This window comes from Leuresthes tenuis, unplaced genomic scaffold (genome assembly GCF_036924035.1).
Source record: "Leuresthes tenuis unplaced genomic scaffold, fLeuTen1.0.hap1 SCAF_4, whole genome shotgun sequence".
NCBI lineage: Eukaryota > Metazoa > Chordata > Actinopteri > Atheriniformes > Atherinopsidae > Leuresthes > Leuresthes tenuis.
In genome coordinates, this window is record NW_027325358.1 from 27,631,225 (window position 1) to 27,658,651 (window position 27,427).

At 42.1% G+C, this 27,427-nt stretch overlaps 1 protein-coding gene across 2 annotated transcripts in view; it reads right to left on the reverse strand.

The window, feature by feature from the left end:
• ttbk1a (tau tubulin kinase 1a) overlaps positions 1-27,427 on the reverse strand; it is a 64,740-nt gene that overhangs the window by 20,078 nt on the left and 17,235 nt on the right. For both annotated transcript variants that reach the window (XM_072383527.1, XM_072383528.1), the window contains exons 4-13: positions 23,093-23,166; positions 22,011-22,151; positions 20,479-20,583; positions 14,252-14,317; positions 13,727-13,819; positions 13,080-13,205; positions 12,828-12,982; positions 7,228-7,438; positions 6,547-6,719; positions 4,866-5,206 (exon numbers count right to left, since the gene is read on the reverse strand). In XM_072383527.1, coding sequence (XP_072239628.1) covers positions 4,866-5,206; positions 6,547-6,719; positions 7,228-7,438; positions 12,828-12,982; positions 13,080-13,205; positions 13,727-13,819; positions 14,252-14,317; positions 20,479-20,583; positions 22,011-22,151; positions 23,093-23,166 — 1,485 coding nt within the window. The remainder of the gene's footprint in view (positions 1-4,865; positions 5,207-6,546; positions 6,720-7,227; positions 7,439-12,827; positions 12,983-13,079; positions 13,206-13,726; positions 13,820-14,251; positions 14,318-20,478; positions 20,584-22,010; positions 22,152-23,092; positions 23,167-27,427) is intronic.

Genomic DNA, 27,427 nt, shown 5'->3' on the forward strand with positions numbered 1-27,427 from the left:
TCATACTCCGAAGAAGGTTCACACTATAGCTTAGAGATACCTTTCAAGAAAGAAACAGTGAAATGACCAAACAATATCAACTTAGCAACACACAGACTACGATTACTGGAACGCAGACTAAGGAAGAACGCAGACCTGAAAGAGAAATATGTGGAGGCGATGAAGTCGACCATTGACAAAGGTTATGCAGAAGAGGTCTCAGCTTCGTCATCTAACCGCAGAGATGGCAAGGTCTGGTACCTCCCACATCACCCAGTGATTCATCCATGCAAGCCTGGAAAGGTACGCGTTTTCTTTGACTGCGCACCTAAGTATGACGGCGTGTCTCTTAATGACGTCGTCCACCAGGGACCTGATCTGACAAACAAACTAATAACTGTGTTGATTCGCTTCCGACAAGGGCCCGTTGCTATAATGGCAGACATTGAAGGTATGTTTAATCAGATATGTGTCACTACAGACCACAGAGATGTCATGCGGTTCCTGTGGTGGAAGGACCATGATCCTAATAATGAGGTAGTTACTTACCGCATGATGTCCCACCTCTTTGGAGGAGTGTGGTCTCCAAGTGCAGAAAATTTTGCATTAAGGAAGTGCCCATCAGACCATGCACATCTGTATGATGCAGACACTGTCTCTACTGTTGAACGAAACTTCTATGTGGATGACTGCCTGAAATCCTCTGATTCACCTCAGAAAGCCATCCGTTTGGCAGCGCAGCTGACCGACCTGCTGAAGCGAGGAGGGTTCCGGTTGACCAAATGGACCAGTAATGCTACTGAGGTCCTGGAGTCTATTCCAGAGGAGGAGCATGCAAATAGAGCACCATCTTTGGAACTGGATCAAGATCCGTCATCAGAGAGGGCTCTGGGCGTGTTATGGGACATAACAAGCGACTGCATCATCTTCATCGTCAAGGTCAAAGACAAGCCCAACACAAAAAGAGTCATGCTAAGCACAATAAGCTCAATCTATGACCCCTTGGGATTAGTTGGCCCATTCATTTTAAGGGGTAAGGCACTGTTTCAGGCACTATGTCGCATGAAGCTAGGCTGGGATGAAACCATTCCAAGTGAGATTGGCGAGCAATGGGGCTGGTGGTTGGATGACCTGCCAAAACTCTGCCGGCTGCGAGTGCCTTGATGTCTCAGGCCTAAGGGCTACACTGACCCCTCAGTCACCATGCAACTCCATCACTTTAGCGATGCTTCCGAGTTGGGATATGGTGCTGTTTGCTATCTCAGGCTCGTTTGCAACAATAACATCTACTGTAACATCATCCTCTTGAGGAACAGGCTGGCTCCTGTCAAACCAAGCACCATTCCAAGACTAGAACTGGCAGCCGCAGTAGTAGCAGTACAGATCGATCAGAAAATCCGTGAAAGCTTTGAGCTATCCCTCTTGGATTCTGTGTTTTAGACTGATAGCACTATTGTGTTGCATTATATAAGAAATGAAGATAAAAGGTACCAAACATTTGTTGCAAACAGAATTTCGCAGATCCGTGAAATCTCAACAGTCTCGCAATGGAAGCATGTCTGCTCAGAATTGAACCCTGCAGATGATGTTTCTAGGGGATTGTCTGCTGAAGAGCTTGCAAGCAGTGAGCGCTGGCTTAAAGGCCCTGCTTTCCTTTGGAAGGAGGAAGCGTTTTGGCCTCGCCAGCCTGAGCTTGGAAGCTTACCACCGGAAGCAGAAGTAAAAAGGTCGAGTCAGACATACGCAATCTCTTCCAAAGTCACTACCCAATCAGCAATTGATTGTTTTATCCAGAAGTATTCCTCCTGGTACAAACTCAAACGAGCTATTGTTCTGATCCTACGAGCAAAGGATATTCTTCTGAAGAACACCGAACACAGACTATGTGCACCTATAACACTGAATGACATGAAGCTAGCGGAGATTGCCATTATTGACTACGTTCAACGCTCCCAGTTCACTCGTCTGCAGAAAGATGAAGGCTTGAGAAAGTTAGCCCCAGTACGTTTCAGTGATGGACTACTCCGTGTGGGAGGCAGGCTCACCAATGCTCCGATATCCGAAGCAGCGAAACACCCAGTGATTTTGCCACAAGAGCGTCAGATCAGCAAACTTATCATATGGCACTTCCACAAACTCACGGGTCATTCTGGAACTGAAAGGGTACTTGCTGAGATTAGGCAATCCTTTTGGATAGTCGGTGGTCGTGTCGCAGTGAAACGAGTCCTGGCACAGTGTGTACCTTGCAAAAGACAAAGAGCTCCAATCAGTACGCAGTCAATGGCCCCTTGGTTTGGTCACTGATGTCAACGTTGGAACTGATGGACTGGTACGTTCAGTACAAGTAAAGACACATGCAGGTACTTATACCCGCCCCATACACAAGATATGCTTGCTGGAAGGAAATATGGACGAGTAGACTAACATACTTTCAGCTTGTGTTCTTCGCGTAGCTGTTACAATGACTTTAAGCTGACTTCATGTTCGAGATTACTACAAACTGTTAGTCATTATCATAAGTAACGAGGTGGGTTTTCAAGGTCTGCTGGTGTAGTATACCAAGGTTATTATTACTAGTCATTACAGTTTGTTACTTTGTCTAGCTAGTCGTTCACTAATTTACTTTGATGACCATTCAGTGAGGTCATCGGGGCCGGGATGTTGCGTTCACTCTTTCCACTCCTTCAGGGAGGGTCTGTATATTTTGTTTATATGACGTCGATTTGGGTTTTGACGAAAACCGGAAGTGATTTTGTTAGGAAAATAACAGCTTTTTATGAAGAGACTATGAGGAATCATGTGAGCTGAAGATCTTATGTTAAAAGAGGAAAGAATCTCTTTAACAGGAAGTTCTCATGCCGTTTATGTGGCTGTGATATTGGAAAGAATGAACACTGATTGCATGTAATGGTAAATGGACTGTACTTGTATAACGCTTTTCAAGTCTAGCTGACTACTCAGAGCGTTTTTTAACACTCCATGCCAGATTCACCCATTCACACACTCATAGGGAAATGTCTTAGTCTATACAGCTACGTGCTTCCTACTACATTCACACATATTCATACACGGATGGATGCATCGGTAGGCAACGTGGGGTTCAGTGTGGCTTTTAGGGGAAGCCAGAGTCGAACCACCGATGTTCCGCAACTGCCCTTCCTCCTGAGCTACAGCCGCCCCGTGTGCACTTGATATGACCAGTTATTTGCAGGAAAAATTCAATCATAAACTTGAAATACTCATAAAGTACAAAAATAGGGTATAAACTGTCCAAGACAAAATATACTGATAGAACTGTAACACATCTGCTTGCAGGATTGTGATGCAGGACTCGACAAGTCGCTCTGCACAAGAAGTTGAAATGATAATAATCGTGTCACAGTGGACTATTAGAAAAACTGAGCTCAAGTGAATGCAGTTCATTGACGGTTAGCAGCTAAATTTGAAACCCCATGCTGCACAAAACATTCATGTTTTTTTCTATTGTAACTGTATTTATGATAAATGCGTTGATAACATACACAATTTTCAGAAATAACGTTGTTTTGCTTAATTATAAAAGGAAGGGTTTAAGATTAATGGATTCGAGAATTGAAAGTCAGTGTTTATGAAAAGCTGTATTTAGCATAAGGATTTTTACTCTTACTTTTTTTACTCTTAAGACTTGTCTTTATGACTGTACAGTTATACACTTGAGACAGGAAAAATAATTTCAAAATGGTTTGAAAGTTCTCTGAATGTCGATTTAAGTGGTGCTTGGAGTAATAGTTCATATTTGGTCCTTCAAAAATAACAGGCTTCTTATTAAACCTAAAAACTTTATGGACGTATACCAAAATCATAGAATGTCGCTGAAAAAAAAAAGAAAAAAAGTATCATACTGAGAGCAGTACTTTCAAATGATGTACCGTAAATTCCAGATTATAAGCTGCTCCTTCTTATTTTTAAAAGAAAATCCATTTTGTGCTTGTATAAACCTCACAGGATTATAAGCCGCGGGTGTCCACATTTTAATAGATATTTACACAGAAAGATGTTACATGTGAGGATTTTTAAACTTTTACTTTAATGCGTATGGTAACATAAACAAATACATGCTGCAAATGCTTTTTTTCTGAACAGTGCCTGTAACATCAATAGTTTTAACTTAAACACAAATCAGTAACACACAAATAGTGGCGTAAATGCTTTTTTCCCCAAACAGTACCTGTAACATTGATGGTTTTAGCTTAAATACCTATCCATAACGGACAAATACGTGGCGTAAATGCTTTTTTTTTCGAACAGTGCCTGTAACATAGATGGTTTTAACTTAAACACCTATCGGTAACATACAAATACGGCATAAATGCTTTTTTTTCAAACAGTGCCTGTAACATGGCTGGTAAGAAGGAAAAAAAGACAGTAGCCAACCAAGAAAAGTCATTGATCGCCTTCTTCACCTCCTGCGCACTAAAACCATCAAAGTCATCTTCTTCAGTTTATGAATTGAACAGTCTCAGAACTTCGTCACCAACTGCATCATATGCATTTCTTCGTTTGTTTTCCATGTTGAGGGTGAGTACAAATGACCGATTTACAATAATTTAGTAGTGTAAGTGTGTTTGAGTAATCGTACAATTTCATTGGACCACTGTGAACTATTCGTTAATTTTATTGGTCTAATGTTACGAGGCAAAATGTTTTTGGCAGCATGAAAAAAAACGAAAAAAAACATACATACAGGCTTTGAGCCGCGGTGCTCAAAGACTGGGGAAAAAAGAAGCAGCTTGTCGTCCGGAATTTACTGTAGTCCTGCTGGAAAACTGACTTCACTTGAATCATCTCACCCATTTTCCTAAAAACATGTTTTTCTTTTAATTTCTGGTCTAAACAGAAGCTCCTACCTCCAGCCCTGAGCCTCCTCCTTTCCTCCTGTTCCTCCAGTGGGCGGAGCTCCTCTGGCTCCTCGTCAGTAGTTCCTGACGTGGTTGGAAGGAAGTCACGCAGCTCTGCCTCCTTGTCAATGATCACCCACTCTTTGCTGTCAAAGTCCTCCTCCTCAGCTAGAGGGACAGAGCGAATGAAAGCATTGCTGTGCGCCTCTTGGTCGACAGACGCCACTGACACCTCTTGGCGTCCGCTGACCTGACGATCTCCTCGGCAACCAGGATCAACAGACAGCATTTGAGCTGGCTGAGAGGAGTACGCATGACGAGATGGAGAGCCCAGGATGTCCATCCTAGACCTGGAAGACACACACACAAATATGTAGGTACAGAAAGAGATGCAAATGTGATCATTTGCAACTCAACCAAAGAGGGTTTCACTGCCAGAAATTAATTAAGTCAAGCAAGGTAAGTCTTATCTGCTTGAAGTCTAAATCCAGCCAGGACCAACATAAATCCAACATTTGTAATTTGAATGAAGTAACATGTCCAGTCCTTAGATGTAAGTTCAAATCAGGCTGAAGATCAGTCGAGACATTTCTGATCTGATCATTTCTGAAGTTTAAGTCGAGTCTAAAGACACTTTAAACAGGATCAAGTCAAGCCGCAATTTTAGAGAAAGTCTTCACTCAAGTTGATGGTTAATTCAAGTCAAGTTTTAAGTCCTTAGGTTATCTAACAGTCAAGTCAAAAGACACGTTACAGTAAATTAAAATCCAGATACCAAGTCATCATGAGCAAGTCCATGTTACATCTCATGTTCAACAAGACTCGGGCCAAGATCAGCAGACAATCCCCAAGAAGTAAAGTCACACATTTTGTTAAAGGTAATCAGATGGGGGGGGGGGGGGGGGGGGGTTCTAATCAACTTTCAAGTCACTTGAGGTCCAAATCTATGGTGCCAAGTATCGTTCCAAATATCGTATGAAGTCCTTGGTGGACCTTGAAGTCTTCAGAAGTTTGCAGTTAGATGGAACAAAGCCCAATGTCAGTTCAGTGAAGCCAAATTCATGTGATGGCTCTAGTCTAGATGAGGCATTTTACAAGTAAACAAAGTCAAGTCCAAGCCACATTACAGGCCTTCATAAGGAAGTTAGAGATCAATTTAGTCACATTCAGGTGGCCTTTAAAAAAAAAACCTCCTTTGATCAATTATCTTCACTCTCCACAATCTATTTTTAAATTTGGATTTGATTTGATCACATTTAACCTTGACAATACTTCATTTCAATGTAACTTTCAAAAGCATTGATGTGTCTCAGATCTAATGTTTGACACAGCTAGTTTTAATACCAACACTGAGTACAACAATACAGAGATTAGTTGCTAACGATTCAGTCTAAATCCATTTTAAACTCTGGAGTAAATAGACATTTTGATTATTGGTATGTAATTTGGCCCTCAGTTAATCATGAGTCATTCTTGGTGAAAGAGTAAAAGCAAACTCTTTAACATGAAGACTGCCAATGAAAAGTCTAACTGGGTGCACAGCAGATTTAAACTTATAATAAAATCTAATTCTAGATTTTAAAATCTAAAACCTAATAAAATAAAGTGTGAATATCTCTTTTCTAAATATAGAATAGACTGTTTTTTAAAAAAAAAACAAACACCCTCTGTGTTTTCTCTGGTTTGTCACCTCTGTCCATAGCCGTCGGCTCGGCCCTCACCAGCAGACAGGCGGTCAGATTCTGGGCTGTTTACCCGACGGTATCGTAAAGACCGACCCTGACCTGTCGGTGACTCTGGCGCTCCGCCTCGAATTGGCGATACTGGACACGCCCCCCGGCCTGTCTCTTCTTCCTGAGCCCCCTGAAGAAGGACAAGAAGAGAGGAGTAATTTAAACACTGGAAGAACTTATTCATTTTCATTTAGTTAAATGAAATTAGTTCATAGAGTTAAAACTTTAGATGGAACAATTTTCACAATTTGCATACAGATCCACAAATTCAATCAACGAAGGGCTTCATTTACATTTTGACACACATATAAACTGTATAATATAAACTGACATTAATGATGAAATATTATCACTTAAGTGGGGAATATGCTCAATTTATGATAAAAAGAAGTACTTCTATGTAATACTTACGTTACAGAAGAGAAAAAAATTAGAAAAAAAAAATTAGAGAACATTTTGGAATATTAACAGAAAAACTAGCTGCATGCTCTCATCGATGTAAAACTTGCTGACAGAATGCAGCTAGTTTGATCACAATGAAATTGAATCAAATTGGAGTTAACAAACCATTTTCTAACTACTCTTGAATAAATTAGCACCACATCAGAACTTATAGTTATTTGATGTTCAGTTCAGACCTTGTTAAGGCTGATCCTGAGTCTGTTACGGTTGAAGTCTGTGTCCTCCCAGGGCTCTCCCAGCTCTCCAGCATGCTGAACAACAGTCTCACCGGGTGGCCGGCTGGGTGGGGGTGGAGGAGCATTCTCCTGATCACTTAGATGTTCGTCCTGCAGAACGTCATCTGTATTTTCCCTCTGTGGGTCTCCAGGAATTGGCGTCACAATGGCACTGCAGACACAAAATAATTTTCATACAGAAGATATTTCAGAAACAATGCAGAAAGAAAAAAATAATATACCGTATTTTGCGCATGTGGAGGGGGCGTGGTGCATCAGCTGTAGGAGAGAGCTGTGGAGAGAGCTCTGGGGAGCAGGACTAGGTGAGTGATTAGTACACCGGCAGTCACTTGTCTAATCACTCTCCTCTTTTAAAAACTCAGTAGCGTGCTGGAGCTGAAAAGGAGGATTGAAGTGGAGTCGGCAGCACGAACCGGGAGGGAAGGTCTGCGAACGACTCCACATTCGTGAAAAATAGTTAAATAAACTATACGTTGAACCGTCCGCTGTCTCTGATTCTCTCTGAGAGAACCCGCAGTGGCAACAGGCCGCCACATTGGCACCCAACTGGGATTCAGCAGAGGAGACATGACGGAACCGCAACAGCCCGTAACGGCTCTGGCCCAAATGCTGGCGGAGGTCGCGACGATGATCAGGCGGGATCAGGCGGCTCTCGGCAGGCAGCAGCTGGCCACACTGCAGGGCCAGGCGGAACGGCAGACGGAGCTGCTGGAAGCACTGGTGGCTCGAGCCGGGGCAGCGGCACCGGCCCCCTCGCTCGCTGGGGTCGGCCTGTATAAGATGACGCCTGAGGACGACCCTCAGTCATTTCTGGGGATGTTTGAGGCAACGGCGGCGGCGTGCAGATGGCCGGAGGTGGAGTGGGCCGTGCGGTTGCTTCCCCTCCTGTCTGGGGACGCCCAAACGGCAGCGCTGAGCCTTCCTGCTCGCTCTCTAAGCCAGTACGCGGACGTCAAGAGGGCAGTCCTGGATCGCCTGGGGTACTCGGCGGAGGACCATCGCCGCCGGTTCAGAAGGACCAAACTGGGCCCCACGGACCGTCCGTTCACCTATGCGCAGCAGTTGACCGACGCAGCGACACGGTGGCTGCTGCCAGGGGACTTGAATGGAGAGCGGAGGATGCTGGGACAAATCGTCCTGGAACAGTTCGTGGAGGGGCTGCAGAGTGGTACGGCGGAGTGGGTACGCTGCCACCGACCCACTGACCTGGAGGCCGCGATCACCCTCGCGGAGAACCATCTGGCTGTTTTTTTCCAGGGCCGGACTCCGGAGGCTCGGCCAGCATCGCCGGAGGAGGCTGTCAACAGCTGGCTCTCAGCTGGCAACCGCACGACCGTCTCCTCTCCCCCGCACTAACCTTTCCTGCCCTCTCTTTCCACCCCAGGTTCCAGCCGCTACAAGTCCTGCTCCCGACCCACAGAGGGTCTCTCAGGTGGCGGGGCAGGAGTGTTGGAGGTGCGGGCAGCCTGGTCATTTTCGCCGCGAGTGCCCGATCATGGAGGTCGGACAGGTGATTCGGGTTGTTGGCCCTCCAGCGCCCTCCCCCGGTCCAGGAGGGACGTACAGCGTTCCGGTAAGGATTCAGGGGGGTACACATCAGGCAATGGTGGACTCGGGCTGCACACAGTCTATAGTTCACCAGAATATGATTCGACCTGGGGCTTTGATAGAGGCAGAATGGGTGGATATTAGGTGTGTGCATGGGGATATTCACAGATACCCCGTGGTCCCGGTTGAAATTCGCTGTAAGGGGAAAAAGCATCCCCTGATTTTGGGAACCGATTGGCCCGGGTTTGATCGATTAGTGGGGCAGTGTGTGGGGGTGCGCTCACGACCGTCAGGGTCATGGGTTATGTGTGCTGTGCTCAGGGGTGACGCGAGGTTGTCCGACACTGCAGACGGGGAGGGGGAGCCGACGGTACCTTCACAGGAGGCTCCGTCGGTTCCCGTGTTCGACTCCATGGAAGATTTTCCACTCGAGCAGTCTCGTGATGATACTCTACGCTATGCCTTGGATCAGGTGATACAAATTGATGGTCATATGGTGCGCCCTGACGCAGTGCTAACATATCCGCATTTTTCATTGTGCGGGGACAGAGTGTACAGAGTGAGTCGTGACACTCAGACAGAGGAAATCATAACACAACTGTTGGTGCCGAAAAGCCGTCGGGAAATCGTTTTCCAGGCGGCTCATTATAACCCGATGGCGGGGTTATAAGGGGTATGAAAAAACGATGAATCGTATAATGGCCCGGTTCTATTGGCCAGGCATTCGGGCAGACGTGCGCCGCTGGTGCGCGTCCTGCTCCGAATGTCAGTTGGTTAACCAACCGGCCGTCCCGAAAGCACCTTTGCGCCCATTGCCGCTGATTGAGGTCCCATTTGAGCGTATTGGGATGGACCTCATCGGGCCCTTTCATCGGAGCGCACGTGGATATCGCTTTGTGTTAGTTCTGGTGGATTATGCAACACGATATCCAGAAGCAGTGCCGCTGCGCACCATCTCTGCAAAGAGTGTAGCGCAGGCACTGTTTCAAGTTATCTCCCGAGTCGGGATCCCGAAAGAGATCCTGACTGATCAAGGCACCCAATTTATGTCAAGAAAACTGAGAGAACTGTACGGATTATTGGACATCAAGTCGATTAGAACCAGTGTTTACCACCCTAAAACTGACGGCCTGGTGGAGCGCCTGAATAAGACGTTGAAGTCCATGATCCGTAAGTTTGTGCACGACGATTATAGTAAATGGGATAGGTGCCTGGATCCTCTGCTGTTTGCAGTGCGCGAGGTACCCCAGGCCTCAACGGGATTTTCTCCCTTTGAGCTGCTGTTTGGCAGAAAACCTCGTGGGGTTTTGGATCTGGTTAAGGAAAGCTGGGAGGACGGTCCAAGCCCCAGTAAGAATGAAGTTCAGTATGTCCTGGACCTGAGATCAAAGCTCCACACACTAGGGCAGTTGTCACGGGAGAATTTGCTCCGGGCCCAGGAACATCAGCGGCGGCTGTACAACAGAGGATCTAGGTTAAGACAATTTTCACCGGGAGATAAAGTGCTTGTATTGCTCCCATCTTCTAGCTCAAAATTACTCGCCAAGTGGCAAGGTCCCTTTGTGGTCACACGACGGGTGGGTGATGTCGATTATGAGCTTGTGCGATCTGACAGGGGAGGGTCGACACAGATTTATCACCTCAACCTCCTTAAAGTGTGGAGAGAGGCGGAGTCGATTTCCTTGGTGACGGCAATTGCGGAGAGGGATGAGTTAGGGTCTGAGGTCCCAAAATCGACCAATCCCGCCTCGCTCCTTTGTGATAACCACCTCTCACCGTCCCAGAGAGCAGACATAGCCCAGTTGCAGCAGCATTACGCTGATGTGTTCTCCCCCCTGCCAGGACGCACAAGCCTTATTCAACACCATGTTGAGACACACCCGGGAGTGACAGTGCGTTCACGTCCCTATCGGTTACCTGAGCACAAGAGAAAAGTGGTTCAGGCAGAATTGGAAGCTATGCTGGAGATGGGTGTAATTGAGGAGTCTAACAGCGCCTGGGGTAGTCCCATCGTTCTTGTAGTCAAGAAGGATGGGTCTATCCGGTTCTGTGTGGACTATCGCAAGGTGAATGATGTGTCACGTGCTGGGCGGAGCATGTGCCGCAGGTGGCGACAGTGCTGGAGTCACTGAGGCGGGCGGGGCTCACGGCCAACCCAAAGAAGTGTGCAGTTGGACAGAGGGAGGTACGGTATCTGGGGTACCACTTGGGCTGCGGGCAGGTGCGTCCACAGGTAGACAAGACAGCAGCGATTGCAGCCTGCCCAAAACCTAAGACCAAGAAAGAGGTGAGGCGGTTTTTGGGGCTGGCCGGATATTACCGGCGATTTATTCCCAACTTCGCAGAGCTGACCAGCCCCTTGACCGACCTTACCCAAAAAGGTGCCTCTGATCCGGTCCGGTGGATGGAGCAGTGCCAGGCATCACTTGAGAGGGTAAAGCAGACCCTCTGTGGGGAGCCTCTTCTCCACACACCTAACTTCTCTCTCCCATTTGTCCTGCAGACTGATGCATCGGGAAGGGGGTTGGGGGCTGTTCTGTCCCAGCAGGTGCGGGGCATTGACCGCCCAGTGCTTTACATCAGCCGGAAACTATCCGAGAGGGAGACCAGATACAGCACGGTGGAGAGGGAGTGCCTGGCCATCCGGTGGGCAGTCGGCGCTCTGCAGTATTACTTGCTGGGGCTCCCATTCACCCTCTGCTCGGACCATGCTCCCCTCCAGTGGCTCCACTGAATGAAAGATATCAATGCACGGATCACCCGCTGGTATCTGGCACTACAGCCTTTCAAATTCAAAGTGGTCCATAGGCCGGGGGCACAGATGGCGGTGGCCGACTTCCTTTCCCGCTCGCATGGCGAGGTGGGGGGGGGGAGTAGGTTAGGCCGGACGGCTCCCCGGCCAAAGTCAGGCGGTGGAGGTATGTGGAGGGGGCGTGGTGCATCAGCTGCAGGAGAGAGCTGTGGAGAGAGCTCTGGGGAGCAGGACTAGGTGAGTGATTAGTACACCGGCAGTCACTTGTCTAATCACTCTCCTCTTTTAAAAACTCAGTAGCGTGCTGGAGCTGAGAGGAGGATTGAAGTGGAGTCGGCAGCACGAACCGGGAGGGAAGGCCTGCGAACGACTCCACATTCGTGAAAAATAGTTAAATAAACTATACGTTGAACCGTCCGCTGTCTCTGAGTCCCATACATAAGGCGCACCTGATTATAAGGTGTACGTATTACCTAAGGTTCTCTGATTGGTTTATCGCTGCCAGCGCACGTAGTGTATGTATTACATCCCTGTGTCGGCGGGAAATGGTCCGACGGTCAAGGACAACATCATCGGTGGTTTTTACACTTATAAACTGCACATCGGTCTGCATCACCCATCTCAGACTGAAGAACAGGCACTCACTGGGACATGGGCAAAAGTATTAATGATGACACGATTAAATTGCTAAGTACGAGCTCGATACAATCTTCGCCCCATTCAGAGTGAATGGCTGAGATCCGCCTAACCCTGGATGCACACCGAACGCAAAGCGAGCGACGGAAGTGGCCAGTTGCCATTCATTTCCAATGTACGAGAGTGAAGAGGCGCGGCAAAAGTGAACGTGGCAGTGAGCGGCGTGAAGGGAGAGCAGTGAGTGATGTGCAGGGGGATTAATGCCCCAATGAATGCTCGGCGCTCCCCTTGGTAAATTCAAAATGGCGGTATTCGTGACAGATTTTGGAATCCGGTGCACACATAAAGTGCACCAGATTATATGGCACACGGCCGTTTTTTTGTGAAAATTTAAGGCTTTTAGGTGTGCCTTATGGTGCGGAAAATACGGTAATATAAAAATCCTTATCATTTTGGTGCTTTGGCTTGTTTTATCACAAAGTGTTTACAGTCTGAAAAAGTTGGCAAACCAAAGACACGAAAACCCACAAAAATGACAAACAGGAATAAGATTTGAATAAACACCACATGTGAATCTTGTCTCTTGCTCAGTTTAAATTCTTACCCCACAATGGCCGCAGTGGGTCGGGTATTGTGCTGAGGTTGGGTGGAGGCACTGGTTGATAATGTGACATCACTTCCTCCCTTCTCCCAATCAAAGGGCTCATTCTCAGTGATGACTCGCTCCTTCATGCTGTTCTCAAACACTGACATCAGCAGCTGGACAAAAAAACAAGATGGAGTCATGAATCCAGATTACAGTGCTGATATTGGTGCTGAAGCAAGGACTCCATGTTCTGACTCTTGTAATGTTTACCTGGTAATCTGGTTTGGTATAGTAGTCCAGGGCCAGAACATGGTCCAGGAAGATATGAAACTCTGAGGGCATGTGTTTGAGCAGCAACCGATGGTCGTAACGCTCTTTAATCTGACCAACTTGTTCCTGGAAAAAGACCAGAAACCCCATCAAAAATCAATTTCAGCTGAAAAAGATTAATGAAGATTAATAGGCAGTTCACATCTCATAATATAAAATTGACTGTGCTAAAAGGCTGATATTTAGTTTTTAAGTTGATAGTTGCACTATATACCAATTTCTGCACTTGTCAGCTATCTGAGCACAGGGTGGACAGAGCACAGATGCCTGAAATTCTGATGGAAACACTGACTGAACAATACTGTCAGTACGATTAAATGCAAAGGTGAGTCAAGATATGATCACAGGTTGACAAGGCCATTTAATTAGACCACTGTCCTTATCCCAGTATACAAACAGTGGTGCTGAATCGAGTTATTGACACAAGTATGTCCAATGCCACTGCATTATGGACTGAATCAGAAAACGTTCAAGACATTCTGCTGCTTCGAACTTTTTTCTATTGGAGATCATCATATATCTAAGTATAGCCAAATTCTTCTATTGTTGTTTTAGTTGGTTTTGTTGTGCAGGAGAAACAATCTGACCTTATCTTTGATCTTACGCCACGGTAGTTGTCCAGCAGCAAACTCCACCAACATGTAAAACAATGACCAAAGGTCATCATGGCGACCCATTTCCTGGAAGAGCACAAGAAAAGCCTCTCTCAGTTATCAATCTAAATATCGGTTTTAAAGCTTTGTAAATGTGACTGTTACAGAAAATTATGACTACTTAAATTATTGAACAGATTTTGAACAGATTAACATGCTCTCTGATTTTTATGTTCATTTATCAAATTAAACAGTTGGTGAGGGTTATTGTCAAGTAGGCCTAAATGATTTCAAAAGAAGACAACAAGATATCGACTTTTACAAAGCACCAGTCAAACCTTAACAACAAAACCCCATGTGAAATGTTTCATGTAATAATGTAAACAAGTTGACAGTCAGCAGCGTGTACGTCTGTCATTCATTCCATTTTGTTGAACTTTCTAATTATGTTTTTTTTTTTTTTTTAATCAAAACAGCAGCTTAACTCATTAGCCGTCAAAGAGAGCAAACAGCACTGACCTTGTTTTTGTGAGCATTAACTGAAGCGTAGCGGACCGTTCCTCTGAAACCAGCAACAGTCCTTGGCTGAACACACCACAAAGCAAAGTTAGTCAGCACTCACATCCACATGCTTCAAGATCATAACTCACCACTGCATCTTATACTTCTATATCATGTACAAGTGCAACAATTGTCTCTTGGGACTGAGATTGTCTTGCATCAGCATTTCTAAATATCTATTAATCAGAATTTTATTGATTTCCTGAAAGATTATTGTGCTCCAACCATGACCAACCCTCATCAGTTTGCCGGATTTTCATTGCAACTTAGTTCAAAGCATGGAATGGTGGTCATAAAGACATTGATTACAACTCAGTTTAAAAAATACTCTAAATAAATGTAGCTTATTCCAGTATGAAAATGTCATAAGTGTTGGTCAACACTGATCTAAATGACTGACAGACAAACTGACAGCATATAAAGCAACAGTGACAATTGGTATTTGAAATTAAACTTGCAAGTTTATACAGCAGTAATCCTTGTTCCTACAAGTCATATGCCTATCAGACTACATCTTTTACATTGTCATTGCTCCATTTTTGCACAGCTCTTTTCTGAAAAAATAAAATCAAGCACCCAATAGCCTAGAAACTGCACTTTAATTAAACTGTAACCAAAAGTAATAGCTACACAGCCTCAAGTCATACCTGAGAGTAATGAGCCATACACAAGCAAAACTGGGTCAGTTCATATTTGTGTGGTGAGCAGGATATAAGAAGTACTCTACATGTTTCTGGATGTTTTTACTGTCAATCTGGGTGATGAAAAATCACTTTAGAATACAAAAAACGACCAGATAAAATCTAAAAACAAATAAATACAAGCGTTTTCATAATGAAATATATGTTTTTTATATGGACCTAATCTTGTGGATGGTTAGCTAAATTAGATAAAGAAAAGGGTCTTTCCAATGGCAAGTTTATCTTCAAGATCCTGCCAGAGGGTTCTCTCAATAGGACCAAAGTTATCTGCTATTCGATGTGAACTGAGTTATCACCCGAGTAAATTGAGTCTTAAATATCACTTGCAAGCAAAACACACGGCTGATGCAGAGATCCCCACTCCCTCTCACCAAAGGCAGACCTTGCTTGCCAGGTTAGACACAGTTACAACATGTGAAATAATTTTTCTTAAAGTGTGAATGTTACACAAGGTGAGAATGTTACATTCAGGTCAAAATGCCCTTCTGTTGTTGCTTGTTAGATGAGGATGTTCTGGACAGTATGTATCAGAACATTTTGTTTTGGATTGTTAATGTAAATATAAAAAGCATTTGCACATGGAATGCATATTTGTCTGCTATCATGTTGATAAGACTATTAAATAATATCTAATTAAGGTTAATTTAGAATATATTAAAATATATATAAAATATAACTATGGACAATCTATGGATTAATCGCGATTAAATATTTCAATCGATTGACAGCCCTTATATACATTTATATTTATAAACAGTTGAATATAAAGAAGAAAAAGGTTGGGCAACAATTTAAACGTTTGTTTCCTATGAAATCCAAGTTGTTCATCTAGCCTAATCATACACTAGTTCATGTAAATAGAAAACTATTGGTTCGAACGTTTGTTTGCCCATTATAATAAAAATGAAAAAAAACTTTGTGTTATGTGTGACATTAAGTCATTGTCAACATATGTTCTTTCATATGTTAACTTCAATCAACTTTCATTTTCATGGTCAGCTGGCTGTGATCCCTCTAAAGGTTATAGAAACCACTCACATCCCTGGGTATTCATGGAGGTGATGGAGAAACGGGTGGCATGCACATCAAAATCATAAGTCCAAAGGAACTGTAAGAAAAACAAAAACAACACTGAAACATAAAGAGACTGAAATAAAACACATTCAAAATATGAAAAAAGAAAAACCAAACAAATGAAGGCAAAATTTAGAAACATAACAGAACATAAATAAGGGGGGCAATGAATAGCTGGTCTTTAATATGGACTGAAAATTATACAAATTGTCACCTAAATATGCAATGAAAACATAAAAGTGCTGCTTTAATCCAGCCAAGGCACTTTTACATTTCATGATTTTTCATAAATTGGCATCAATTTGAAATCTATGCATATTAAAAAAAACTAACATTTATTTCTTTTGCTGAAATGTATTTCATTAAACGGTTAATTTTCTTAGTTATCAATTTAATTTGAATTATTTGATCACTTAATTAACTGACAATCCTGATTCTATATTAATCATGATTATGTTAAAGGTTTGAGGCATACTTTAGAAATACCATCTCTTTTCATGGTAAACAGTTCTGAAAATAAGAATTGGTTGAATTGGTTAATCTTATCCAAATCACACACATAATTAGTCCGAGTATTGCGGACAAAAACAATACAGGTACTGCCCAAAATCAATGTGTTGAACAGGTGCACTCTCATCTTCTTTAAGTTTTAATAAAAGCAACATACAGCAAATGAGAATGGAACAGAACAATTAGTATGTTCAAATAAACATGTTGTGTTCAGGAAAGGCCTCTGTGTCTCTGTTCAGCAACCAGAGACAGAGGAGCTATTTATTCCATCCAGATGATTTGTTCATCAGCACATTTTTTCAAATCAGCTACAGCCCCACAGCAGAGGGAGGTGATCTTTGTAGTGTGCCACATTTAATGCCTTTAATTTGAGTTTAAGGATTTATGAACCATCCAATTTATAGTGACTAAAACTTCCTCAGTGAAGCATAAAAAGTTCTGTCCACCAGAAATATTGTTTAATGCATGTTGGATCAGGTTGACTTATCCCCAACTCTCTTCTGGTTGGATCTAGTAAGGCCACCTGCGATCCACTGTTTGCTTTTTGAACATTAAAGTACGCATGCTGGGTAGAGTTTCCATTTCAGATCTATGGTGGTAAAAATCCTTTATTGAGTGTACTTTTTCAATTTGAGAGGTGGCTTCCTTGTTTTCAAACTTCAATTCAATGTTGTACGTACAAATGTTTGCTCTCCAGTCTCTGCCCTTCTTCGTGCACTCTGGCTTGGATTTTCATTGTTTGGATTGTTGTGAGAGTGCCCTGCAAAAAATCCCTAGCCAACAGAATGTTAGTTATGAAACTAACCAATGAAATCATCACCACTTCCTTGTGGCTCAGCAGATCACAAGCCAGCATGAATATCCCAAATCAAGTAAGAAGCATGTTTTATTGAGCCCAAGAAGAGGGGCTCAAATTAGAGGACATTTGTACACAGAACAGTGAATCTGAATGCAGAAAGTTTGAGGTGACCAGAGCATATCTGAGTGCAACCTGAGACTTTTTGAAGGAGTGCAGTGTAATATCAGAGTTTGAAATCAAGAAATCCTGCACTTGAATAGAAAAAAAGAAGCTCTTCACAAAAATAATTCTCAATAAAGATCAGGTCCAATATTTCAGTTCCATGAAGATATCTTGTGCTTATGTTTGCATGTGTAAGGAAACGCAATCTCTAGAGGGTTGACTTAGTATTGGTAACTCTTAGTGTTCCCATTTTGAAAGTCTCTGTCTTATGTTATTTCTTTCCCTATTTTTCTTTTTCCTGTCCTTGTAGTTGTTACATTATTTGTCTTGTTTGTAGGTCTGTAGGTTATACTATAAGCAAGAAAACAACAGAAGACCCATGTGATGATAAAACAGAACTGTGTCACAGTGTAACTATCCAGAAGTTGACTTGGCATCAAAATGTGATTAACTGAATTCACACTGGATTGTAACATTGCCCATAAGTCATTAAAGTTGATAAACGTGCTAGTTGCTGCAACACATGTAGTCAATGGACAGGTACGAAGATGTTAATGCTGAAGATGAGAGGGGTGCATGTATGATCTGAGCTAGGGATGGGAATTGTTAAGAATTTAGCAATTCCGGTTCCATTATCGATATAGCTTATCTATTCTCATCCAGTTATATATAATACAAATATAGTACAAATGTATGCAGTAACACTTTCATTTTAAGTATGCACCAGCATTTTATCTATTTTCGCTTCTGTCATTTTACTTTTCCCTGTCTCGATGAAAGGGGTAACAACAGGTATGCGGGAGCCTGCCTCTGATGCAGTCTCTGAGCCTCCCTCACTCTTGCAGTACTCGTCAACTAAATGTTAATATCAGATGGAAATTATTCCTACTGTATATCACTAACATTATTACAATCAACAGGACCTGGAAGTTTTACATTACAGGGCTCTCAAATTTTGAATACAGGCAAGAGTAACACCCCCCTTTTCCATGACCCATCAACACCTCCTTTTCCTTGTAACCATGCACAAATACACTCTCATGCAGATCAACAACAGAGGGGAAAAGTGGGGAAAATATGGAAAGAAATATAGTAAAGAGTGGGAGAAAGAGAGTAGATTGAAAGACTGGATACGACCTCATGTGGGAGGTAACACAAAGGGGTTCTGTTGATTTTGTAAATGTTAGAAAGGTGCTCACCATGTTGATTTAATACAACACACTGGCACAGAAAAGCACAAAAAAACTCAGCTCCTTCCCTGTTTTGGGCTTCTTTTCTTGGAGTTATTTGCTTGTTCTATCGCGAGATCTGGCAACACTGTTCCCATCCCTAATCAGAGCTGATGCCCCTCTGAGTGAGAGATGATGGAGGGATGAGACAGAGTAAAGGAGGAAGGACAGGAAGAGAAGAGGGAACAGGATGAATAGAGAGAGGGGGGGGGGGGGGGGGGTGGAACAAGAGATAGACAACCTTCCCAGATCACTGGACTGAAGCTGACTCAGCTGTAGAACCAGAGGGCGAGTGGGAGACAAGACATGATGGGTGGAGGGAAGGGGACTGTGAGAGGCTAAGAGCTTTAGGACTCCTGCCCAGTGACGCATGTTAAAGCATCAAATATTCATCTTACTGCTGCAACAGAAGAAACACAACACTGCAGGAGAGGAGGGAGGGGTGAGGTAGAGAAAAAGCATGACAGGAAGAGAGGCAGATACAAGAGGAAATGACAGGAGAGGAGAGTGGAAAGTGGATGAGGATGGGGAGAGGAGGAAATAAAAAAATGAAAAAGGAGGGTGAGAGGAGGAGAAGCAGAGGCGGGGTAAAGTAAATGGAAGCTGCTCACGTACTCACTGATCTAAAAATAGCTCAGAGTTCAGTCTAATAGAAAGAGGCAGAAAATGAATGAGAGGGCTGAAATTAAAAAAGAGACTAACAGCAGCAGCTTAGTTTGATGAGCCGAAAATGACAAAATCCAGAAGAACTCATGGTTTACCAATCACCCACACATAACATATGGATGTAGATGCATGAAAATAAAAGCCTCGCACATTTACACCAATAAAACTACAAAGTCTAATCATAATTGATCAAGAGCTTTGAGCTTCTAATGTACGGCTTCCATCAAGTTCTATAAAATGCAATCAGGGAAACTTGTTATTGAGTTATTGATCACAGTGAATTCCTGAGAAACCTGACATCAGGCAACTGACAGACACACGACACAATGTGATAATGTACTGCAGTGCAGCAAACACTCCCATTTGTCATCCTGTGGGCTTTTTTCCCGCTATTATTGCTTAAAGAAAACTGAAACAATAAAACACAACAGAGAAAAACTGAGAAAAAAAGAAAATTGAAGTATCCAGATATCTCACAAAAAATCACAATTACAGATACCTTTCAGTGTTTGATTTAATCCTACAATCTTGAGTTTGCTGTCTTGTAAATAATCACTCATCAATATCAGTGCATCTAAATACCCAACAATTTACAAAACATTATTTTACTATACTATATTTTCTTTCTATTAAATTGTTTTATTGTCTGTTGTCAATATTATCAATAACTTTGAAAAGCCATTCATGTAAATAAATAGCTGTGTCTAATACTGATAAGATATTTGATTAGACTTGATAAAGCTTACAATGCCAAAACTACAAGTAGCAAAAAGTTTTATGAATTTTATTATTTATGTACTTTTAAATACCTAACTTGAATCTAATGGTTTGTTAAAAATGTTTTCCAAATATAAATTATATGTTTTTCTGGTGGAAAGAATGTTCATACATATCAGTGAAACTGGAAATATTTCTTCTCATGTAACTGATCTTATGTTTCAGTGATTTTGTGTGTTAAAGTATTTCCAGTATCACAGATAAACCTCCAGTGTCGTTTTACAGTCTGCAGTCTGGTTTCTGTGTAACAGACTAACGGTTTCTTACCGGTCGGACCTCTCCAGTGGTGTTGGTGTACTGCCGTGCCAGACCAAAGTCCAGCATGTAACACTTTCTGTATGTGGAGGGAAGCCGACCCATCGCAAAGTTTGACTGAAAGAACAGAGCACAAAGACCTGTCAGGTCCCAACACAAAGTACAACTTATATTTCACTAAATATCACAGGAATCTGCGAGCATAATGCTTTACTGAAAGCTAAACTACCCAACATCATATTTGAGCAGCGATAAAATTGCTGGGGCCATAAAATTGCAAAATATTTAATGGTTCCAACTTCTATATTTACAGATTTAAAAAGTAGTGACATTGTCCTTCAATTTTAGACATCCTGATGAAAGAGTCAAAATAAAAAGTAAAATAAAATCAGTTGTTGTTATTTTGGCTCTTCATATTATAACAACAGAGTTAACATTGAGCCTTCTTTCTTCATAGCATTGTCCTCTCATACTGAGTGTTATACACTCCATTGGCACGTGGGAATAATTTAACATTGGAAATAAAAATAAAAGAAATAATTAATAGTGACGAAGCTTTGCCTGTGGCTGTAAATAAAATCGTTACCGCATTTATAATTGTCGTTTACTCTTGTATCTCTGTGGGGTGAAAATCCCACCGAAAAGTTAATGAAGTGCACTTGATTATAAAAACAGAACACTACTTCTTTATTCTATCGATTACTTCATAGCTGAGGTGTCCTCAGCTCTTTCTGTACTGCAGTCACTGATGATCTACTCCTTCTACCCTGTGACATTTCACAGCATTTCTAAGTCAAACATTTAACAAATATATGCAGATCCAATGTATTTGTTAGTATAAAAACTCTTCACAAATAGGTTGTTAACACGATTTTTACTGCGATTCTTTTAGCACTTTAATAACCGTTAGCCCTGGTCCTGACTGAAGAGAACCGGATGAGCCTCATGAACTGACCATGCGGAGGCAGAGCAGACAGTCTGCAAGTTTTTTCATTTCAATTTGACCTTCCTGATCCTTCACACTAATCAGCGTCTGCCCTCCAGCTCTTGTTTCTGCTTCTCTTGTTATTATGTAAATCTATTCAGCACAATGCTCCAAAATCCTGTTCTCACTGTGATCAGCTCTAAACCTTAAACTTTTGTTAATCAGTAAAAACAAACACTGTTAAATATTATTGTTAAACACTGAATATTTTCCACAATCCCAACCTTGATATATCAATAAATAGTTGCTTGACAGTCTAATGTTTTTTCAAGTCATCATTTGCATCCAGACTACTTTTATTTACCAAGTCATAACAATTAGACCTCAGGCAATAATGTTTATTTGCATTTGTTGACACATCTTTATCACAATAAGAAAACTATGTCCACATACCATTAATCAGAACTCAGACCAGATGTTAGTGAGATCCTTAAAGTTTAATCCCTCTTTAACAACACTTGCCAACAAGAAACACAAACTACAGAGGAGAACAACATTATAGCAGGACCTTTAATGAAAAAAAATTGACAGAGGGGACTTTTTTTCTTTGTCATCATACCGGTTTTATATCACGGTGCAGGAAACCCACAGAGTGGATGGCTTCGATGGACTCTAAGATCTGCTTGCCCAGTCGTAGGGTGGTGCTCATGGTGAAGGTTCCTCTGGGCTGACTCCTACGCAGGTCAGCCAGGTTCCGACCCTGCGGCCCCACAGAGAGAACAACATAAGGACTAGAAACGAGTAAACATGCCACCAGAATCTTAATTTTCATATATCAGTTGGCATTGGCAGACAAATTTACAAATGCAAGTTGCAAGTCTGCAACCTCTGAGCTCATTTTTAGTTTCACCAGTGGGTGCAAAGCAAAATGCTTCTGGCTTCATTTGGATACATCTAAAACAAACCAGAACATTGAAACATGTGGCATATGTTTGGATTCTGGTTTCTATTAAATTGTTTGTTGTTTTACTCTGCAAAAAGTCCTATCGTATAAAACCTGCCCCAGGTCATTTCAATGCCTGTGACTGGCTCAAGCAAAGCATGGAAGAAATGTCTTAAAACCAGAAGGGAGGCCCAGGGCATTTTGCCATACAGCTGAAACATGACCTCCTGGAGACATCTTTTTCAGACAAAGAAGACATCAATTGAAATGCAGATCACTAAACCACATCAAAGGATGATACGGGTGTATAACAACATGGCATTTTTTTTCATATAAGTGTCACTCTCCGCTTCGACTGTAGAGTTATCAGGAAATGAGGACAAAACAGTTTGATTCTGACATCGCTGTAACGACTGCTTCCCATTAACAACACAGCAGCTATTTGTCTATAATAAATGGAAGTTCACCTAACTAACGGCTATTATTCAACTCTAATCATTCCTGAGAAGATGAAACATGGTTTTGTGGTTTGCACTTGAGATAAAAATTAAAATGTGTAGCATTTTTACAAAGTTACAATTAAACTAATGTTATTCCCATGAGTCCTTACCATATTCTCAGTGTCAAAACTTCATTAAATGCAAACATTTCTTTACAATGTTGAGTTGTAAAGAAATAAAAAAGCATTTGATGTGTCTCTGTTGTTCATCATGATAAAATGCTTTTGTCTGTCTGTAGCCACCCACATTCTGACTCACCTGAAGCTGCATGACCACATAGTTGAATTTGTCATTTCTCCCGCAGCCTATAAACTTGCAAACATGATTTTTACCTAAAAAAATGGAAAGAATAAAGTTTATTTCAAACTTTGTTAATGCAGACATAATCCTATTAGATGCATGGTATTTACATTAAATATCTAAAACCTATTTTTTTTATGTTTAAATAAATCCATTGATTAAAACTTGCGGACAAGTCAGTTTCACATAAAAATGATAGTGTCATCAGTGAATAAAAGCATTCCCTCAACATCAAGCAACAGACAGCCACAGAAACTTGTCATTGAACTTGGTGGAGCATGAAGCAGCTAAAGAGCCACATCATTTTCTTCAAACGTGGGTTGAGAACACATCCTATCAGATGGAAAACACATGGTTCAAAATTAATGACAATTCTACTTTAACTGAAGATGTGTAAGAAGCAGCTATTTGCTAAAAATGTAAAAATAAACTTGATATGTCAGAGAGTTAACAAATTATTTATGTTAACCTCAACTGACTGAAAATAAATATGATATATATAATATGAACTTATTGGAAATCGAACATGATTATAATGTACCACACATCTTCAGAAACTGTCAGGGTTTCATGTTGAGATGGAAACAAAATACAAAATATCATGATGGCTTAAAAAATGTCATAAATGCAGATACAGAAGCAGCTGAAATAGTAGAAAGAGGAAAGTTGATGCTACTTTCCTTCCTCCTGGATTACAGGGATGTCATAAACATGTGGGGCCCAGATTCTGCCTTCAGTGGCATAAATGTCATCATCATGGGCTGTATGTTAGTCTCTCTATGCATGGCCATATACCTGGTAATTTGTTACAAACGGAACGTGGTCCAAGCAGACTTTACTAAGAGCACATTTGTTACTCTGTATAACACAGCTAGCATTTAATTGGTTGGGGCCTGGATAGTGTAGTGGTATGATTGCCACCTTCCTTGTGGGAGACCTGGGTTCAAATCCCCTGCATGAACGGGACTACCTCCAGTAGGGGTCCTTAGGCAAGACCCCCTTACTCTACCTATAAGTCGCTTTGGATAAAAGCATCTGCCAAATGCATAAACATATAAAACCAAAAATCCCAACTTTAAGACTCTTGTCAATAAACTTTCTCTGCTTTTTAGTGATTTTGTGTCTTACTCGCTGTCAGTGGTCTCTTTTAAGGCTGCAATGATTAGCACATTCATCAATAATTCAGTTCACCGGAAATTTTGCAACAATTTATGCGGTACTTTTTTGTCACCTCACCACCTTAATAGTTATCATATTTTCCGCACCATAAGGCACACCTAAAAGCCTTACATTTTCACAAAAAAAACGTGTTCCAAAATCTGTCACGGATACCGCCATTTTGAATTTACTGAGGGGAGCGCCACCATTAACACCCCTGCGCATCACTCACGGCTCTCCCTTCGTGCCGCTCAACGCCACGTTCACCGCCTCTTCGCTCTCGTACATTGGAAATGAATGGCAACTGCTCGCTTTGCGTTCGGTGTGAATCCAGGGTTAGGCGGATCCCAGCCATTAACTCTGAATGGGGCGAAGATTGTATCGAGCTCGTACTTAGCGATTGAATCGTGTCATCATTAATGCTTTTGCCCATGTCCCAGTGAGTGCCTGTTCTTCAGTCTGAGATGGGTGATGCAGACCAATGTGCAGTTTATAAGTTTATAAATGTAAAAACCACCGACGATGTTGTCCTTGACTGTCGGACCATTTCCCGCTGACATAGGGATTAGTGATGTGTCGTTCGCGAACGATTCGTTTGTTATTAACTAATCTTTTATATGACTCGGGAGTAACGAGTAATCTCAGTGAGTGATTCGTTCGTTTTCACGCAGCACCCTTCCTCCCCATATGACAGGCGGCTGCTGCATAAACTCAGTCAGCACGACAGGAAACAGAAATGATTAATTCATTTCCATGCAGTACCCTCTCTCGCCACATGGCAGGCGGCAGCTGCATAAGCTCAGTCAGCAGGACAGGAAACAGTTTTGATTCGTTCACGAGTCAACTCCTCGGGTTACGGCTCCTCGCACAGGAAACAGTATTGATTCGTTCACGAGTCAACTCCTCGGGTTATGGCTCCTCGCACAGGAAACAGTTTTGATTCGTTCACGAGTCAACTCCTCGGGTTATGGCTCCTCGCACAGGAAACAGTTTTGATTCGTTCACAACTCAACTGCTGGCGGTGTAGGTACCAGATGTGCTCTTGTTACCAGATCTGCTCGGGGCCCTGCGCCTGTTTGGGTTTACGTTTACCCTACTATTTACATTTTATGAATAAGAATCAGATGTGCTCGGGGTGAAGTCTCTTTCGAAAGATAATGCTGGATTTCTTTGTAAAAGCCATCCATGTTTCCTACGAAGAGCCGCGAAAACGACTTCAATAGGCTGCTTTTTTTACCTCTTCAGTAAGTTGTCCGGACCAATCACATTCCCAATCACATTCCCTTACGTCATCGTGCCAACGTCCAGCCAATAGGCGCAGGGCCCCGAGCAGATCTGGTAACCCGAGCACATCTGGTACCTACAGCGGCTAAAAACACTGTGAGATTGGGATGTAGCCTAGCGACAGGATGTCAATAAATGATGTGGAAAGGAAGCTCAAAGAAGGTCTTTACAGCACAAAGACAAAGCAAGGCAAGTGTGATATTTGGAGAAGTTTCTCAATTGTCCGTGAATCTCTTTATTAATAGCCTATAAAATGACGTGTTTTCTCCTGCGGGACAGGAGAAGACACAAAATCAATGCATTTCTTTTATTGTGCGGGCATAAATTCTCAACGTTTTGCGGCTGCGGGCGGGAGTGTAACACACACGTTGCGGGTGGTAATGGTCAGAAATTCAGCGGGAGCGGGGTGAAGAAAACAGTCCCACACAGGGCTCTACTGTAGACTGAGAAACGAAGGAGGAAATGAATGATGTCTGATTTGTGATGTTCATTCTGATTTGTCATGAAATCATAATTAATTAGTGGTCTTCGGTTCTTGTAGATATGTAGAGTGTTGTTGTGTATATAATGCCTGAAGTGTGTAAATAGATAAATGATAATGTAATAATGTGAATAGATACTTTTGAAAATTATATCAACATATTGATTTTGTGTTATACTCTACCATAAAATAATATAATAATAATAATATAATAATAAGACACAATAAATGCACTATGTAACATTTTAAGGAACTTATTGTTACTTTTTTCTCACTTGTGTTACTAATTGTCAAAATCAATGTGAGTTTTACATTCCCTTGTCCTCTACCAGCTGTCACGTGACAGGGCTGAACGGATTGTTCTCGTTCGTTAATTTGTCACGTGACAGCTACTGAGTCAGTGTCGGGCTTTAAACAACAATGGCAGGGAGGATAAGTCACCTTATTGTGTATTTGCTTTCCCAGGTTTTCACATGGTTTGAATTGTTTGTGCCATTTTGTGTTTTGTACTTTGTCAGCTCAGCTGAAGCATACTATGTTTCCTTCAGTGTTAAGTGTTTAGAACCGTGGCCCTTTTGTGCAACGCCCACAGTGGGGCTACAGCGCCACCTGCTGGAAAAATGAACGAAATGATTCGTTCAAAGATTCGTTCAATTTACTGTTCGAGAGTAAATGATCCGATTCAGCCAAAAGACTCAAAGTTCCCAACACTAATAGGGATGTAATACATACACTACGTGTGCTGGCAGCGATAAACCAATCAGAGAACATTAGGTAATACGTACGCCTTATGCATGGGTTAAGTACAGAAATGGACCCCATAATTGAGGGTGCACTTTATAATCAGGTTTGCCTTATGGTGCGCAAAATACAACTAAATCAAAAATATAGCTAAGGAATTTACTGGCCAAACACAATGTACACATTATGGTACATTAAAATCCTTTCAGTTCAGAAATAAAAAGACCTTTGATGATATCACCTTGAGCTCTACAAAACTGTGACAGCCATTTTGTTTTAGCAAAACAAATTTTCAAATGTTCTAACATAACAAATAAATTCACTGTGAAAGCATTTGCTGATATTACTAGTATAGCTGCAAATGGGAAGTACACTCAGCCAACCTTCCATGTATGAATGAAGATTAAATGGTTTTATTTACTTATTCACTTCTTTTCAAAAACAAATGGGTATGTACTGTCTTGCACATTTTTTTCTATTTTGTTGAAATTAATTGTGAAGCACAGCACTTTGAGTCCAAGACCAATTTTCCCAAGGAGACAATAAAGTATATCTAAGAAAAAATAGACAAAAAAGGTGTGATTGTGTCATCTCAAGTCAATCAATCAATATATACATAAGCATATTTT